Source organism: Sander lucioperca, chromosome 14, assembly GCF_008315115.2.
Source record: "Sander lucioperca isolate FBNREF2018 chromosome 14, SLUC_FBN_1.2, whole genome shotgun sequence".
NCBI classification, from domain to species: Eukaryota; Metazoa; Chordata; class Actinopteri; order Perciformes; family Percidae; genus Sander; species Sander lucioperca.
In genome coordinates, this window is record NC_050186.1 from 1,663,344 (window position 1) to 1,682,114 (window position 18,771).

The 18,771-nt window shown below is 37.8% G+C and overlaps 1 protein-coding gene across 4 annotated transcripts in view; it reads right to left on the reverse strand.

Annotated features, from left to right (window-relative positions):
- The window catches only part of fibcd1 (fibrinogen C domain containing 1), a 141,444-nt gene that overhangs the window by 36,026 nt on the left and 86,647 nt on the right, over nucleotides 1–18,771 (reverse strand). For all 4 annotated transcript variants that reach the window (XR_004894970.1, XM_035991203.1, XM_031317771.2 and 1 more), the window contains one exon: nucleotides 5,472–5,568. Coding sequence is in view for 3 of the 4 variants with exons in the window: in XM_035991203.1 (XP_035847096.1) it covers nucleotides 5,472–5,568 (97 nt within the window). In the remaining variant the exon portion in view is untranslated. The remainder of the gene's footprint in view (nucleotides 1–5,471; nucleotides 5,569–18,771) is intronic.

The following is an 18,771-nucleotide window of genomic DNA, read 5'->3' on the forward strand; positions in this document are numbered from 1 at the left end:
AGACAAAGATGTTAGAATAATGTGTGTAATTTCAAATGTGCTTCTTCTAGGGATTTTTGCTAATTATGGCTTCCTGACAGTGTGAGCTAAAATAGCAGCTAAACTAACAGCTATACTTTCTGACAACTAGCCATCAAAAAACACTACTTGTGAATGTAGCTCCCCTGGTGATAGGTTTAACAAAAAGAACAGAAACAAAATGATACAGGATATTGCTTGTGTCGTTAGACTTTAGACTGATATTTCATAATTCTACAATAAACACTAGCTAAAGTGACAGCTTTGTGTTTTTGTTATAATATTTTGTTTACACAAGTGTAGACAAGAATAAATTATAGCTGCAGTTTATGGACGCAAAGCCAGGAGAGAGGCCATGAATATGACAATCGACAATTTGTCTATCCTTTTAAGTGCTACTTTCAACACTATATAGACCAAGGTATGTTAATGTAATAGGCCATCTGGAAAACTAGGTTAGTCTCAGTGGGACAATATTAAACTGTTTCAGGACCTACATTACAGGTAGACAAGTCTATATCAGCCTCAGAGACCTGGTGTCTAATAGATTTGATGGCAACAATGGAACTGCCTTGACCCAGTTTTATGCTCTTTGTACATGCCTACATTGGGAGAGATTACTCAGCAAAATACAGTTAAACACAGCATGCAGAAATGATATCTGAGCCACAGGAACCAAATTTGTTGTCTGCTTGCTTGACATAAACTGTCTTCAAATTACTGCAGATGTGTGACGACCTTCATTTAGAGAAGAGACGGAAAAAGCAGGTCTCTAACCAAAGACCCCAAATCCAATCCAAATCATTATCATTGATTTGAATCATTGACTCCCTATTTGAATCATTGACTTACTATAAAACTATACCTTTATCATTGATGAACAACTTCAAGCTGTCTTAAATTTAGAAAAATAGAACCCTCTCAAGCAGTGTTGTCATGAAAATACAGCAATGTTTCCAAGTGGGAAAGATTATTGCACTTATTTAATAACTAGAATTGACACTCCAATTAAAAGGTATAAGCAATTCAACTAATACAAGACACCAATATGACACCTAAGCTGCCAAAGTGCTAAAAGACAGAACATTTTCCCAGAAATAATTGTGCTAAACTGAGTTTTGATAATTTGCCTTATAAACGTGGTACCAAATGTGTGAGAATTTTTCTCACAAGTCTGATTGTGTTACCCTGCACACACATATTTCAGAAACTATTAAACACAGTAAAGGAAGCGACTTTCATAAAAATAAAAATAAATTGGTAACAGATTGGCTCTCTTCATTTTTTCATCTAATTTTTAATTAATTGCCATTAATATCATACTATTAGAAGTTCAATACATGTAGCAAAAATTCTAAAGGAAATCAGAATCTAGCTGCATATTACGATCATGAGAAATGTACAGATCTTCAGAGATGGCGGGTGGCATCAGTGAGCAATATTTGTCTGGCGGAGATAACTGCAATGAATTTCTTTCTGTTCATGCTGTAGGCAAGCATGGATCCATTTTTCATTTTTTGCCCTGAGGGTAATCGATGATGGGGGTGACGAGACAACAGCACACCTTGAATGAGCAAGGGTACTCTGAAAGGTTCAAAGTAGCCTGCTGGCTCATTGAAATTCAGTCTGCTAAATCCTAAGCTTTCCATATTCCCACCATGTTCCTACAGCATACCATAGGGGGATCTAGCTGGCACTCCAACCACGTTTTTTATTATGCGCTGCACTCTGTATTGCCTCAGGTCAGCAAAGAGACCTAGATCTCCATTAATTCGCATAACCTCTGCAAAGGCTATATGGTATATACAAGCATTGTTATGTCTAGCAAGGACACAGACCTGCAGTGCAACCTACTTACACATTGGGAATTATTAATTACTGACACTCATGTCTGATGGACAAGTGCCTGAAATAGTAAATTTTTGATCTAATAATGATTTCATTTGAACTGATTAAAAGTGTAAAATATTCGAATCTCAATAACAAACTCTTAAAACAGCAGTGACATAAAAGAAAACTGCAGCTGCACCACTCTTTACCTTCTTTTTATTTATTTATCATTTATTTTTAAGTGTTAATCATAAAAAATTATACATATGGAACATAATGGAAATATTGTTTAAATTTACATTTCGTTTCATGTATTGCATATGCTATTGGATGGAATTTAGGGAGGAATTGATAAAGTTAGTTCAATTTTGTGAGAGGCAGATTTATTTCGATGTGATTTTCTTAATTCTTACATTTATTGAAATTGTAATTTAGACAACAAAATCACAGCATTAAAGACTTTAGGAACAAAAACAATGCACCATGTGATGGGGCAGTATTTATAATACCTGCAAACCGAGCTCCGCACAGACACCTATTAAGTGTTTGTTTATGTGTGTGAAAGTGTGCTTTAATCTAGTGCTGATGTGAGAGTATTTCAGCTGTGGTGGGGCACGTCCATAACCTTGACCATGACCAAGTGTGTGTTTATACAGAAATAGACTTCTTCAAGCTCCACTTACTCCACCAGTCTGATCTTGTGCAAACTGCGATGAGAGGTTTTAAAGACACACACAGACAAACCATGGTGATAGCTCATTAACACTGCTGCTCAATCCAAATTTTCTCAGGAAACATTTCTGCAAATGCTTAGTGTTAGTGATTTTGTCTAAGCAGACCAGATTTGGTGATCATTAATGCACTCATAAGAATATGAAACAACCCAATAGTTTCCCCACGGATGCTGACTGGGATATACACTTTCTTGTTTAATGACGGCTGATAAACTTAATAAAACCTAAGTTGTTGTGGTATCTGACTATTTACCATTGTGATCTAAGTTTTTGGTATAAGGAGGATGCATGAACTTTACTCTACATTTACTGAGAACATCTGGAAATTGTTAACATGAGTAGGGGTCCCCCCAAGACAGAAGAGACCTTTTTTGGAGTTGTGCCAGATAACAGGCATCGATTGGTCAGTTATCCGTCCAATGATATACTTACAAAATTATGTCCTATGTTGATACAATGCATTGAGATATATACGTTGTCCACACAAAGAAAGGTCAGAGCGACAAATTTTGAAGATTGGGTCGGTCGTCTCTCCAGATATCCATGGGTCTGTAAATTGATGCTGAAAACTCTGATGTAATAAATCTTTTTATACCAAGAGCAGTGTCTACGAAGTTCCTTCTCCATACAACGGCAACACAGTGCTGCAACTGAAATATACCACATTGTTATCACATTAACTTTGTTTGCTGCAATGGATCACCACTGGTGGGCATCTGGCCAGCTTCAGAGTGCTGGCACCATCACAATTTCACACAGTTTCAGTCAGGCATGAATCACACTGCAGTCATAGTATGTATGCCATGTGGTAAGTGGGAGAGCAGTACCACCGAAGGTTCTGGGGTCAGGACAAAAAAGAATGAGTGCTTGAATGGTGGCTAATGGTTCAGAAATGCATCAGAGTGCAAATTGCCTAAGGTCATGTACTCAACAACAGTATTTAAAGAATGAAGGTCTCTCACCTATAAAAAACAAAAACAAAAACAAAGCCTCCTTTCGAGATTCTCGCTGGTTTTGTTTTCACAGTTCACCTCTGTATTCTGTGTGTGTAACTGTGGTGACATGATGGACTGAATGTTAAACATAAAAGAACAACACCACATCGAGGCATGCTTCTGGGGATGTTTGGATGGACAGGGAGATAAGGTGAGATGAAATGGTTGAGATTATGTAGCACTTAATCAATCAATCAATGGTTGATAGGGTAGATGCTCTTTCTGAGCCTTTCAGTGCTGGCCTGGTGTATCCGCTAACTTCTTCCTGACTTAAACAGAGAGAAAAGGCTATTACCCGGGTGTTTTGGATCTTGAATGATTCTCCTAGCCTTTTTCTTGCAGTGTCTGGTGTAAAAGTCCTTTAGGCAGGGAAGGGCAACGCCTATTAGGGGTGTGAATCTTCACTGGTCTCACGATTTGATTTCAATTATCCTGTCAACGATGCATAAGTATGTGTCACCTCCTTACTAGTATTATATAGTGCTACACATGGATTTCATCATCAAATTCAAGCACTGACTATCACCTCTTTAGTTTTGCAGACGTTGTCCTGACACCCAGCGTTAGGTCCTCTACTTCCTTCAGGTAGGCCTTTTATCTGTGATCAGGCCCACCGTCAGCAAACTTCATGATGGTGTTGAGTCGAAAGTGGCAACACAATCGTGTGTGAACAGGGAGTGCAAAAGGCGGCTCAAAACGCAGCCCGATGGCACAGTCACACTCCTCAGCTGCAGTTGTTTAAAGTTAAGTCACATGTCTCACTTTACTCACCTTCATATTGTTTTTAATTTGTCAATTTTCATACTTAACACCTGATGTGAGAAACTTTCTTTCAGGCTCTGTCTCATGCTCCCCCACCACCTGAACAAATGTCAGGCCAATTAAAAAGAAGCTACAAAGGCCACTCTATGATGGAAATGACTGGCTGTCTATTTCTATACCCTATCAGCCCTCCATGAGTTTTTTTTTGTTTAACATGTTGAAGTTTGAATGTAAAAAATACAACATGTGATATGAATGTCTAAGCTGCAAATTTTAAGCCACAAAAATGGACATGATGGAGCTGAAGAGTATCCCTGCCAAGAATAAATATTTTGGTACATTTCAATGTGAGAAGGGGTGTGAAGACGAGGAATTTGGCTTCGGAAAAGTTGATAATTTCACAGTTGAATTCATTCTTTGTTGGCATTCTTTTCCTGTCAAATTGAGACTAATGTGTCATGCTGCCAGCAAGAAATAAAAAGGATTTGGACAAGTACACTCTGAAAAATACAAATTATAAGCAGAAGGCGAGCGTTGAAAAGCGGTAAGGTTAAAACAAAGGGGAAAAAAGGAAACGATACTGTTGTTGTGTTTGTCATGTGAAAATAAAAATATTGTAATTGAATTGTTGGTCTTCTGGCTTGTATTATGCTATTGTGGTGCTGAACAGACCTCTCATGAAGTGCACTTTTCACACATCTTTTTATTTGCTGAAATAGTCTTTGTCGCTGAAATGGTTTTCATTACTGAATTATTGTTGAGGATATGAGGGGCCAAAGTTATCTAATCTCTCTCTGTCTGCATCTCTGTGGGTGTCTCTTTATCTTGCTCCATCACTCACCATGACTGGTTATTTCACTCTCTGTGAGTGACTCTCTTTCTTCTCTCTGCTTTGAGTGCTGTACTTGTGACTTCATCTCATAGTGGCTGCCATTATGTTGTTGATAAGGCCTTTTATGAAGTCTCGTAATCAAGATATAACAACAGCTAGCTAATGGATCCACGTTGACTACTGTGTACAAAGCTACTTTCCTTGGCCTGGCATGGCTTTGTAGGCCACAGTACACATATGCACAGGTTCATACATTGCCAAACACACTCACACAGACAGTCACACACCTGAGCCACTTACCGAGCCAGTGTTCACCAGTGATCTTGCCAAATCCCTCACGATAGGACTCCCAGGCTCTGAAGAAGTTTACTGACCCATCCTCCCTGCGCTGGATCACCTACACAACCAAGACAGCAAGACAAGAGGTCAAGGGTCATATGAGATTCATCATGAAGGTTCCATCTTCCTCTGTGATAAGTAATTCAAAGTCCCACTTTTGGTCGCTAAGCTCATCTAGAACTAAACTAGTAAATGAACTCATAAATGCTTGCTCTTTCACTAATGAATAATGCAAATGCTCTTCCTTCTATAAAAGGCAATTTGTCTGAAGCTAATAAAAGAATCCATTAAATCTAATTGAAATTCCAGTAAAGAAATGATATTCATAAAACAATAATCCTAAATATACGGAGAGAGAAATTTCTCTTTTTCTTCTGTACCGTGAATCATGAAGTTCTATGAAGCAATAATGTGTGGAGAAATTGTGTGTTTTTTTTAATAGCAACCATGATAGAGAAACAAAGGAAATATTAGCAAATCGCAGATATTTAGCAATTAAGCTCAGCTGTGTGTGTGCTCATGTGTGATGGCGCAATATCTGTATCACCCAAAAACATTAAAAGTGCTGACATTTCAAGTGCCAGGTTGAAGATTAAGGGAAATTGGCAATGTGCTAAAAAAGGAAATACATGCAGATGGAAAATAGCCTAGGACTTGCTGTTGGAAGGCTGTGTTAATGTTGAAATGACAAAGGAATTTCTCTGAGACAGTTTATGTTCAGCGTGACTAATCCCCTAACATACCATAAGGTACCAGATGGCACTAACAGCCATATTTGCTTTTAACATCAGCACAGACGAAGAACACAATCCTGCAGAGCAATGGCAAAAATTGTATCCTTATCATTTTCATCCTCATAATTGTCTTCACTGTGATCATCTTAATCATCATTACCGGATCATCATCACTTATCAACACCATCAAGGGATTGTAGGGATTTTCCGTCGCATCCTCAAAGAAGCTAGTTTTGTCTGAGCTCTCGGAATTCCTCCAACATAAATCTAAAGATTGATCTCCTCCCTTATTACAGAGATCTGTAATAAGACTGACTGTCCTTTATATATCAAGATGAAAATCTTTCACACAAATAATAATAATAATAATAATAATAATAATAATCATTTTATTTGATATAGAACCTTTTACAGACAGAGTCACAAAGTACGTCACACAATAAACAGAGAAGGCTAAATGGTTGCCAAAACAGCTGGGTACTGCAGTTTCTTGCAAACATTACTCAAACAGGATTAAATGCATTTGGGACGGCTGTGGCTCAGGTGGTAGAGCGGTCACCTACCAATTGTATGGTTGGTGGTTCGATCACTGGCCCTGCAGTCCTATGTCCAAGTGTCTTTGGGTAAGACACTGAACCCCAAATTGCTCCCAATGCTGTGCCATTGGAGTGTAAATGTGTGTGAATGTTTATCTGATGAGCAGGTGGCACCTTGTACGGCAGCCTCGGCCACAGTGTATGAATGTGTGTGAATGGTTCCTGTACTCTGTAAAAGTGCTATGAGTAGTCGTTAATACTAGAAAAGCGCTATATAAATACAGTCCATTTACATTTGTTTGAAACTATTTTCAGCTGTGAATTAATATGCATTTGGTGCGTTTGTTTTGCTTCAATTCCGTACACTTAGTCCTGCTGCCATAAATATTCACTAAAGTGCCCTTGTCCATGGTAATGACGGAACATGGCAGCCGGTTTAACGGTGTGGCTCAATGTTGTGTTTTGGACAACAAGGTGGCCAATGGCACAAAGGGATGATATACTGTATATGTATCCATACACAGCATTGGCTACAAAGGCTATACTTTTGATTCATTTGAAAAAGTTGATTTGCGGAAAAAATAAAAAAAATAAAAATAAAAATAAAAAAATAAAATATATATAATAATAATATGTATTGTCACCATTCACCACACTTGCCTGCTTAGCCCATTACAGTTTATTTTTAGTGCAACTGAAACATAAAATAGCTTTGTCCGTTTCTGAACCCTCCATGCATATACTGTAACCCTATGACATTTTTATTGCAGTGAGGCCCAGAGGTCATAGTTTGCATAGTGCTGCATGAAGCTGTCAGCTAAACATAAAGAAACAAAGGGATTTGTATCAGCTGTTGCATAAGACTTGCTAAGAGGCTTTGCCCCAGTCACGGTGCATTAGACCATCAGACAAGTCTCCCAGTTACCTGTATCGATGTCAGTGATTATACTTCTTAATTTCCTTAAGCTGGCACGGAAATCTCGAAGGTTCTGTAGAATTTGACAGTATATTAAATCTGAAACTGAGGTCAAAGGACGGTGTGACTGACTGTTATTGACATTAATAATAATTTACTGTAGTCCTGTGTTACTCATTTACCAATTATTTTATATAACAAACGCTATCCCCTGACTAATAGGAAACCACTTTGTGGTTTCAGATTTGACACAGTAATATCTATGTTTTTCTGTATCTATCTAGTGGATAGGTATATCTTATTGCTGCAGATTTTAATACTAATGTATGGTATAGAGTGTATATGAATAATGTTATCAATCATTTATACACAGGGCTGGAGGGTAGCTCATTTTCATATTCCAAGTGTAATGCTGCAGAGTAATGAACAGATGGAGTTGTGTTAACATTCAGTTAATTTAACAATATTAATGTTGTATACTCATATTGTAATGTATGTGTCAAAGTGTTATTATAATTAACACATGGCATCAAGTGTACTACGGGATTCCAGGGATATTCTAGACTTCCATATTGTTAATTCGCTTGAAAATACACATCAATAATAAAACATAACGTTTTACAGTAATTCCCCACTACAGCACATTTATGAATACATAGTATGAGTCATCTCAGTTCAGTGGCAACAACATCAGAAAGACACTGCTTTAATATTTGGAAGAGTAAACATCTTTACTTTTTGGTTGATACGTTTAATTCCTCTCTGTTTCCAGTGTATTCACTGATGCCTGAGTCATTTTGATCCCACAGTTGATACACTAGCTTATAATTAAAGCAGTCTGTAAAAAATGTATTTATATAAAACATGTTTACATCAATTTTCTCTCTTTTCTTTTCTCTTTTCATGGCAAGATTAAACAATATTATGTTTGACTCTCTGGGGCCAATAACTGGTTAATAAGGTTATTACTGCAATGATGTCCTGATTAGACTAATCAAAAGACCTTGGGGAAAAAAGGCTGCGGCATTTGACAGTGCAAACAATGCACCGTCATCATGTTACTAATATGTCAGCAGGGCACTCAAGGACTGTGAGGGAGCCGGCCCTTGTTGTGTTTTCTACTGATTGCCTGGGTTAACTGGTGGGATTTATGTCAAATTCTCTGGTAAAGGGCAAGGCACAGCAGTGAAGCACGACCGTCTTAAATGTAGAGGCGAGTGCTGGTTGAAAAAATTACAACATTCATGTCCCTAAATTCTCTTTGAAATAATGCCCTTCCAGCCTCCTTATCTTACTCCTTCCTCTTACCCCTCCTGGTCCCTTACATTCAAATTAGCTGAAATAGAGAACACTGCAAATTGATAACGCAATGTTAAAAATGAAGTAGAGGTTTCCTTTTTATTCTTCACTAATTGTTTTTCTCTCCCTCCCCTGGCACTCACTGTATTAGCAGTAGTTTAGGAGGCAAGCAAATTGCAAAAAGTGCCCTCACAACTCAATTAAATACAAGAAACTTCTTTTACCTTTTTTTCCGCACATTTACACCAAAAGAAAGTTTAACTGATGTGCCAGACTACAGCCAGTCTCTATGAAAAGACGTTAGACAATGATAACTCAAGCCATTAATGTCTATTCAAATTGTCTGTGGCCTTTCAGAACAATGTATCACAGCTCCAAAAAAATAAAATAAAACATCAAAGCCTGTCTGGCATACCGTATAGCCAACGGATATATGACAAAGATATGTGCTAGACTGGAAACAAGTACCACAATTAGGAGACAATCCCTTTATGTTAAATTTAGATATAGTCTGTGATGTCAACAGACATCCTTTGAAGCTGGCTTTTGTGCCTCAGCTAACAACTTTCCCTAGCGTTGCTCTGATTGAATACCTGAGACACCAGAGTACCAGTAGCAGGTAGTGGTACCTTGTACTATGTATCACTGTGGCAGAAATTGACCAGTGGTCACATGGAGCGGTACTCTACAGCAGCAGGTTAACTAGCACGCAGTTCAGTTCAGATTAGGGTGAACACGCTTGTCTTTCTGGCCCTGCCTCCTTCAATGTCTAGCATCCTTGTAAGACTGGAGAACTCCTCACGTTTAATTACATGTTGACCCTGGAGGTCAGTATCTGTGTGTGTGTTCCCTAGAGACATGGAGCTCACAGAGACTCAAATCATTTTCTTTCACATGTTTCAAGAGGAATAAGGCAGCCTTCAAAATTGGAAAGTGGTGGGTGCTATTGGAGGGACAGTATACGTGTGATGCATACAAGTGTGCCTGTGCATTGTTTGTATGTGTTTGGTTTAGTTTATTACAGGACCCCCATTAGCTGTGGCCTTAAGCACATCTACTCTTCCTTGGGTCCACGTTGTATGTGTGTCAATGTAGGCATCCACACGTGTACTTGTAGTGGTGTTGCATGTGTTTGTATGGAAAATTGAAAAGGTCACATTTACCTGAATTTCTGTATGTGAGTTTTTAAACCAGTTTAATAATACTGTTTAAAATGTTTTACATGTTAGCACATGCACAGTTGCTTTTGTTTGTGTGTGTTTCTGTCTGTAATTGCATGTCTGCACTGTACATGCAGGGTTTTATAAGTGTGTGGGTGCTAATATTAATGTTGACGTTTGTGTGCACAATGAAAATGTTCTGTTGCTTCTGGCTGATAACACTGATAACATGTCAGTGAAGAACATGGAAAAAAAGGCAGCCCAGAGGCACATAAGCAGACAGTGCAATCTGCTCTGACTCTTATAGTATGGTTGCTCATAAAGAACTTGCTCCCCAACACTGGGCAACACAGTGGCAATAAGAAAAAGGGCAAAAGTTGATTTTAAAAGCCTGTTAGCACCACAGAACAGCTTTTCAATTTCACCTTAAAAAAACAAAAGTCAGCGCCCCATTTCAGAGTGTATCCATCTATAAATGTGCATGAGTGCACTTTTACAGTTGCACATGTTTATACTGTGGCTCAAATGCTTGTGTTTTATAGAGCCTTGGCTACTATTGTCACTTCAGCACCCCACACACAGACACAAACACAGTTTCCCCTGGGACACAGCTTAACGTCCCAACTGACAAATCCTCACACACAATGTGTAGTTAGAGGGCAGTGCCTGACATCAACGTTGTTTCTGTCAAGGTCAGTGGCTGACAGAATTGTTCTCTTTGGGTGTTGGGTAGGTGATGTTCTAGCCATTGTTACATACTAAGAACTGCATTACTGAGACACAGCAGACATTTTATGAAAGGGTTGAGCAAGGTCTCAGTTTTACACAACATAAAGTACAGAACCATCCAAATCTGACCTCCAAAATCAATAGTGACTGCAGGCTGTGTTTAGTATGCTGGTAGGAAACACAATACTAATAGCTAATGGAACCCCAGGCAGTCACACTTATTGGGCTATAAATATTGCATGTAAAAAAAAAAAAAAATGCTTGGACTCTTTCATTACGTATGTTGTGTCTGTATTCCACTGTACAGTACATGCTAGTAACAATTCACTAGCACAAAGAGGATTTGCTAAACTATGACGCTAATGATCTTAAAGAAAGAGCAGTGCACAAAACATTCAGGTTACAGCTTCTCATTTTAGCTGGGAAAAAACACCACTTTTACTGGTTCAAATGGTTCAAATTGAATCAGTAAAATAGTACATTTAAGTATTGGATCAGACTTGGTATCGCCAGATATCCAATATTAAAACTTTAGTGTGTAACTTTTAGATATTAATGAACGTCCGTTACATTCAAGCCATTGCCAAATGAGTTGATGCAAAGCTAATTAAGACTATCAGCTCCACAAAACTCTCTCTGTATTTCTCAGTATGGCTGTGTCAGAAATTGTTGTCGTCTGGCGACTTTCGTGCGCAGAAACTCAAGTGAAGATAATTACCTCTCCATTTTTTTAATCCTCGGCTAATAGCAACTTGGTGGAGGAGGAGTGGGGGCGTGTGCGGGATTACGGAAGGCTTGTGTCTTGTGGATGCAACAACAGTGGTGTTGTCATTACTAAGAATTCCTCATGGGGGCGACAGAAACTATGCACTATATAGCTTTAAAGAACTCAGTTCAGGTTTAAGGCCAAAAAAACCTGATGACCTAGTACAATCACCATTTTGAATTAACACCTTTACTGACAGATTTAAAGCTCCATTTTGTTGTTTTTATTGCTATCGTATTGCAAAAATATTTTGTGTGTTTTTACCATCTGTACAGTGAAAGCACAGGGCGATTCTGGGACTATACTGTTATACTATACTTTCAGCTTCCTCTCATCTTGTAGCTCTGGCTCCATACGCCTTTCTCCATATTGCAGTGTTTTTACTTTATCCTTTTTCCTTGCAGCTCTGAGGTAATTAATTCTTCATTCACACGGTTCTACATGCTCCATAAAGCCTAAATAACCCATTTCTGAGAGGCAACTTTTTTTCAGAATTACCTCCACCGTTTCTGCTGCAGAACATATTTAATGTAAAAAAACACAACATAAAGAAGACTGTCGATATAAGGAATTTCTTTTAATTGCGGTAGCTCACCATATGGTGGCTGCTGTTTACGAGTTAGTAAAGAAATCTGCAGAAGAAGCAGCTGATAAACCAGCAAACTACAAATACTGTATATTCTATAATCTTTCCTCAGTTCATTACCTCTATTTTCTTCCGCCTTTAAAAAAAACAGGAGAAGTAAGGGAGAGAGAGGGGATGACATGCAGCAAAGGGCCGCTGCGGTAAGGACTTAGCTACCGGGGTGCCCCCATTAACTCCATATTCTTTACCCAAACATTTAACCTTATGCACAAACAATATACTGGGTAACATACCAACATTGATTATGCTTTATGAAAATGTTAAAGGGATGCACCAAATTATCTCCAGTCAGAAATATAAAACCTGAGATATTACTGTATACACCATTCTCTGTCCCCAGTGAATCTGAAAGTTGCCAAGTTGAATATAGCAAATGTTGAAAAATCACAGTCTTTCGCCCCAGCATACTTCCTGCACTAGCTTTTTTTTGTATTGATGCACAGTGACATAGTACAGAAGAAAGGCAGACAGGCCATACAGATGAAGAAAAATATCTTTGAGGGGGAGAGTGGTTGCTGTATCAGGTTTTGTCAGAGTTTCTGTGTCAGCAAGGCGACATTAACTAAGTATTGACAGTTAAAAGTCTCATGTACTCTTCCTCCCGTCAAGGGAACTCTGTGACAGCTTGTCACACAAGTGAGACCTGTGTTCCAGACATGCAACACCAGTGTAGCTTGTCAAAAAAAACAACATATATATGCAGAAAAAAAGTTTTGAGTCCAAATAAGTAAAATGGCCAAATAGTGTTAAATCTATCCTCAACCATCTCACCCAACACTTGCTAAAGGGCTGTTGCACTGGCATGATCACATTAAGATTCCTGTAATCTCTGCAGTAGATGAAGGCTACTTAACAAGCTGCCTTAAGCTCTTCAGCAGGCTTTCTGTCAACTACTGGGAGCCCACAGCGTGCACAGACGGACACCCTGACTGACAGACCAGAACACAGGGAAGAATCAAGACAAGCACTCTGAAGCTGATAGGGGGAAATTTAAAATGTGGCATGTGACTGGGTGCAAAATAGGAAATGTGCCAATAGCTTGTTAGCTCCTGGCATGTACACACTGTGCAAACACTATGTTTATATGTTTGGTGCTTTGGCAGCAGATGTCACTTGATACCACTGCTCTATACTGACAAACTGAAGATAATTTGAGTGTGATTAATACGCCAGCCATGAGAGACAGAATTACAGATAGTCATGGAGAAATTAAGAAAAACATGTGTGTTAAGGTTAATAGAATCCGCTCCAAAAACTGCCTTGGTTCACAGATGTAAGATAAATCAAAACTGACAAGCAGATGAATTGCTAACAATTTGATTACACTGTTAAGAATATTGATGTTATAGTGACAAATTCAACACTGTCTGATGAAAGCACTCCACAGCAGTCTGCAGAATTGCTATCTTCAAAGCGGACTGCAAACATCTGTTGGTGAATGTTTTATAATCCTATCAGGAAGACAGATGTGTTCTGAACACAGCAGCAGCAAACAACAACAGAAAGAGAAAGACTAACACTTTGTCTCTCTCTTTCACTCCCTCACACACATGTAAACACAATTTCTGCATTTACATGTACTTAAGTAAAAAATGTTCCTGGCTTTCAGCAGTAACCTGATTTCCACCATATAAACAACAAACCAGGTTTTACTTATTGGCTTAAGGGATTAATAGAAGCTAGATTTACACAGTACATTTTTTTGTTTTGTTACTGCAATGGGCATGACAAAGACCCAGTGCAGGGGAAGACTTAGTATCACATCACACTAGCAGCAGTGTAGCAGGAAAAACAGGAAGATCACAACTAATCAGGGTGCGATCTGACTGTTATAGCATATATACTGTATTGTACAACAGTACTGTAATACAATAGTAATGCAATATAGTGAATCAGACTGCTAAAGCTTTTATGGGGAAAATTATAATGAGATATGAAAAACATCCAAACATATACAGTATAGGTACAACAGCAGCGGTATTACTGGGAGTCCTTGTTGTGTACCTGCGCATGTAGCAAAAATGAAATATAAAATCAGTGAATGTTCCTGAAGCAGCTTTCACACAGCTGTAGCCTCTCCTCACATAACCTCTGGCTAATGACACTAATATCCTCAAGGACATGTCTGACACTACCTGTGATGATGCTACTGGTAGACAGCTCATGCTTTCCCTCAGCACCACAATAAACTTTCTCCTCATGCCAGTAAATGAGGGAACAAATAGACAATCATGTACAGAAAAGTAATTTTTTAAAAAGTCTTTAAAAAAAATGAATCAACTCACAGCCCACACAGTACACGGAATCAAAACATTATGAAAACAATTATGTTCTGTTCAATTGCACTCTGAAGTTTTCAATTTCCCTGCCTTACAAAACATTTACAGATAAGACACAACACGCAAAAACATCCATCATGGATTTTTTTTCTTGCCCAAACCAATAAACTAACAGAGATGAAATATTGAAGAGCCTGTGAGCCAGATAGAGATACTGAAAAGCCTACATTGTACACTCTGAAATGCTCAAAAGGCACTCCGAGGCTCTAAAGGAGTGATACAACATGCACACAATTGTACATTCAATCTAAAACTTTTACATTTCAGTTCTTCGCTGAACTGAATATTTGAGAGTGATTGCAGTACTTCTGATAAAAGCACCATTTGATAATGCAGCCCGACTGCACTCTGATATATCTACTCTCATTCATTATTTATGCCATGGTCATTTTTAGTCCCTTCCTTTTAACAAATAAAATAGTAATAATAGAAGACATTACCCTGAGCCGCGAGGCTGTGTTTAAATGGCATTCAAAATCTCCCTTTGCCGAAACAGGTAGACCACATGCCCAAAGGATTACTTTATCAGAGTGAGGGGCTTGTGTGTATACATATTTTAGTATGTGTGTGTGTGACAGCCTGGGTCTGTAAGCACATATGAACACACATTTACTGTACGTAGACAGTAAATTTATATAGATGTTTTTTGGTATAGTCCAATATACTCTTTTCTGTGTTTGTGTGTGTGTTTGTTTGTACGTGTGTTTTGAAAGGGGCCTAGACTAGTAATGACAGCTTTTTTCTTTTATTATACCTGCCATCATCCCTCCTTCCTCTGTGGTCAGTCTCCAGGGCATAAGTTATGGCAGTGGAGAAATACTGACCCAATTCCCTCTGACAACCATCCACATCAACCTGTAGTCTCTTCTCTCCCTATTAGTTCTTCAAATAGACACTAAAGGACATAGTAGTCTAGTGACTTGAACTATATTAAAGTGAAAAGAATGCCCTCATCCTCTCTCCTGGGTTTCTGCAGGTTTCAACAAGTGAAATTTAAGACTTTGTAAGACATTTTTAAGACTTTTATGAATGAAATATAAGACCTATATCACAGCACAAAAGCACAACGAAATGCAGAGTCACAAAAGTACTTGCAAAGTAAATAAAATTATTAAAATTGAAAAAGCGACATGAAGTAATAACAATCTGTATATATACAGCAAATTATATTTGAGCGAAAGAAAGAACTACAAAAAAAAACATTTCAATGAGCATTAGAGGTAGTGGTACATGGACGTAGGGAAATTCATGACCTATTTGAAATTATTTAAGACCTAGAACACAATTCTTTTGCGAATTTAAGACTTTTTAACGCCTCCATTTTGATTTTGAAATTTTAGACTTTTTAAGACCCTGCGGAAACCCAGTCTCTCACAAATGCACAGTGAACAGCTGAACTGTGGACACAAGTGGTAATTACATTTGCTTTAAAGACATCAGGTTTTATGTAGGGATGAACGATTTTGGAAAATAATGTAATTGCGATTTTTTTCACCAATATTGCGATTGCGATTTAATATACGATTATTTTTTAAGCTCTTTGTCTTCTGTATTATTCAACAAAGACAAGCAATAAATAATTGTATAGCAGGGGTTTTCAATGTTTTTTTTAAGCTCAGGACCCCTTAACTGAATGAAAGATGGAGCAGGGACCCCCTACTACATATATTGTATAAAATCAAGTTGCATATTAAATTGGGCCAACATTAACTTGTAGGGCGGCCTAAAGTCTTTATACATATCTTTTTTACATAGAATACTAAACTATTGTATTTGTCTGTCTTTTGCTATGTTTTGTATTGTGCTATGGACCGTTTTTTTGTGTCCTGAATAAAGAATATGATGATGATATTCAAATGGCCTAATAATTGTTGGCATGATTTTATAAATCATGTTTTAATGTTAAACATACATGTGGCACAGTGAATCGTTAGGATTAACTATCTGTGTATGGCCTTAGTGACTACCTTACCTATACGCCAGTAAGCAGTGGGGATTTATATTTGCTAATATGTTGGATTCATGTTAAGACTTTTTAATTTTTGAAAAATCTTTCAAAAATTAACAAGAAATTGGAAGCCCCCTATATATATATATAAATAATATATATAAATAATATATATATATATATATATATATATATATATATAATATATATATATATATATATATATATATATATATATAAATAATATATATATATATATATATAATATATATAATATATAATATATGGATATAATATAATATAATCCGTGTCATGGATATAATATATTTATATTTATTATATAACAAAACAAAATGGAGAAAATAAAAGGAGAGAAATATCTGTCTGTTCCTCTTTGAAAATAAAATATCACTGTCTGAACATTAATATCTAAATATTAATCATATTTATCTCTAGTCAGTAAAAGTAACACACAACACAGACTAAAGTGCAGTGAGTATGGCACTAGCAGCCATAGTGATCCTGATCACACAGGAAGCAGTTTTTCACCATTAGCAACTCCCGCTCCGATCCAGCTCCGGTCAGTGTACTTCATACTCACATCAAATCTATCACCAAATCCGCCTTTTTTCATCTTAAAAACATCTCCAGACTCCGGACATCACTCTCTGACTCCGTGGCAGAAACCCTCATATGGTTTCATGAAAGGGGCATCGTGTCTTTGGCGATAAACTCCGTTACTGCTTGAGTAATTTCCTCGTTCGTCTTAAAGTACGTTCATATGGAGTTAACGTTACGCTTTCAAACATTTCGGTGAGTGATGCTTGTCAGGTGGTATTTTGCTTGCTTGACAAACTGGTGTTCGGCATTTTAGCCATGCAACTATCGTAGATGGCTTTGTGTTGTTGTTTTTAAGTGCTGATACAGGTTCATACTGTTACCCCGTGAAGTAGCAACGTTAGCAAGACAGATTTTGCACAATTCCTGAAGCTGCTATTTTTAAACCAAAATAGCCCCACACAAGTGACATAGTGTTCCTATTTGGGACTAAAGTTTCTGTTGAGCCTGAGGCCATTGTGCAACGGGTCAAGGTACAGCGTAGTGTTACCGTGCCAAGTTGATGCTTTCTCTGCAGAGTGCAGACTGCTTTGCTCTCGCAAGTCACGTGACCAAATCTCAGCCTTTGCGATTAGGAAATCGCGTTTTAACATATCACGATATCATTGCAATTGTGATTAATCGTTCAGCCCTAGTTTTCTGTGACATGCTAAAATGTAGTGTAAAAGGATGACAAGTAGAAAAATAGTCATGAAGTCAGCAAATGTACTAACTAATGTCAGTTAAGCAGCGTCTGATTGAGAGACTGATAGCTGCATATATTACTGTTCACTTCACCCACCACATGTTTACTTGGGATGCCAAGCTGTGCCCAAATCTGAATTTCCTGACTCCCACAGCTGATAAAATGACTGTAAGCTTAAACTTAATCTCCATATTTCACTACATACTATGGTATTTATTGTCTCTGTGTTGATATAATGGCCAGCTCCAATAAAGCAAAGCAAAATAGGTGATCTAGCACACTTTATGGGTCTATAATAAACACCTGGCATTGTGTCTGAAGTAGCTATAGCTATCCAAAGACAACCAGAGTTTCTCAGCCAACTTCCATTGCTTCCCCTCATTTATCTTTACATAAAAAAATAGACATACATTTATATGCGATGTATGAGTCATTATGCCCTAGAGGATATTCTTCCCTGTGTTCGTATGATTTCAGTGGTGTCAGCGGCACCTCTTATTCTAGGTAGCAGGCTATACTCATTACTGTAGATTTGTCTTTTGTATCCCCTGGCTCTACAACATGCAACCATGCATTTTCCTCTTATATTTCATCATTGACTCTTTCTTTCTCTCTTTGCAAAAACCTGACAGACATGGTACACTTGTACATCTCTTAGTTTTCTGAAGCTGGCGGGGAAACCATTATCATTAATGCACAAATATGACATTGACTAATTTACGTAAGGGGTAAAGAAACAACTACTTTATTATTCAGTACCAAAAAAGGTCATACCAAAATTGCTGGGTTTTAAAAGCTAATTTCTCATTCATACAGTTGGAAACTCTACCATTTGTGGGTGGCCGGGTGGGGATGGTTTGGACTGTTGGCTTGTGCATCATGCAG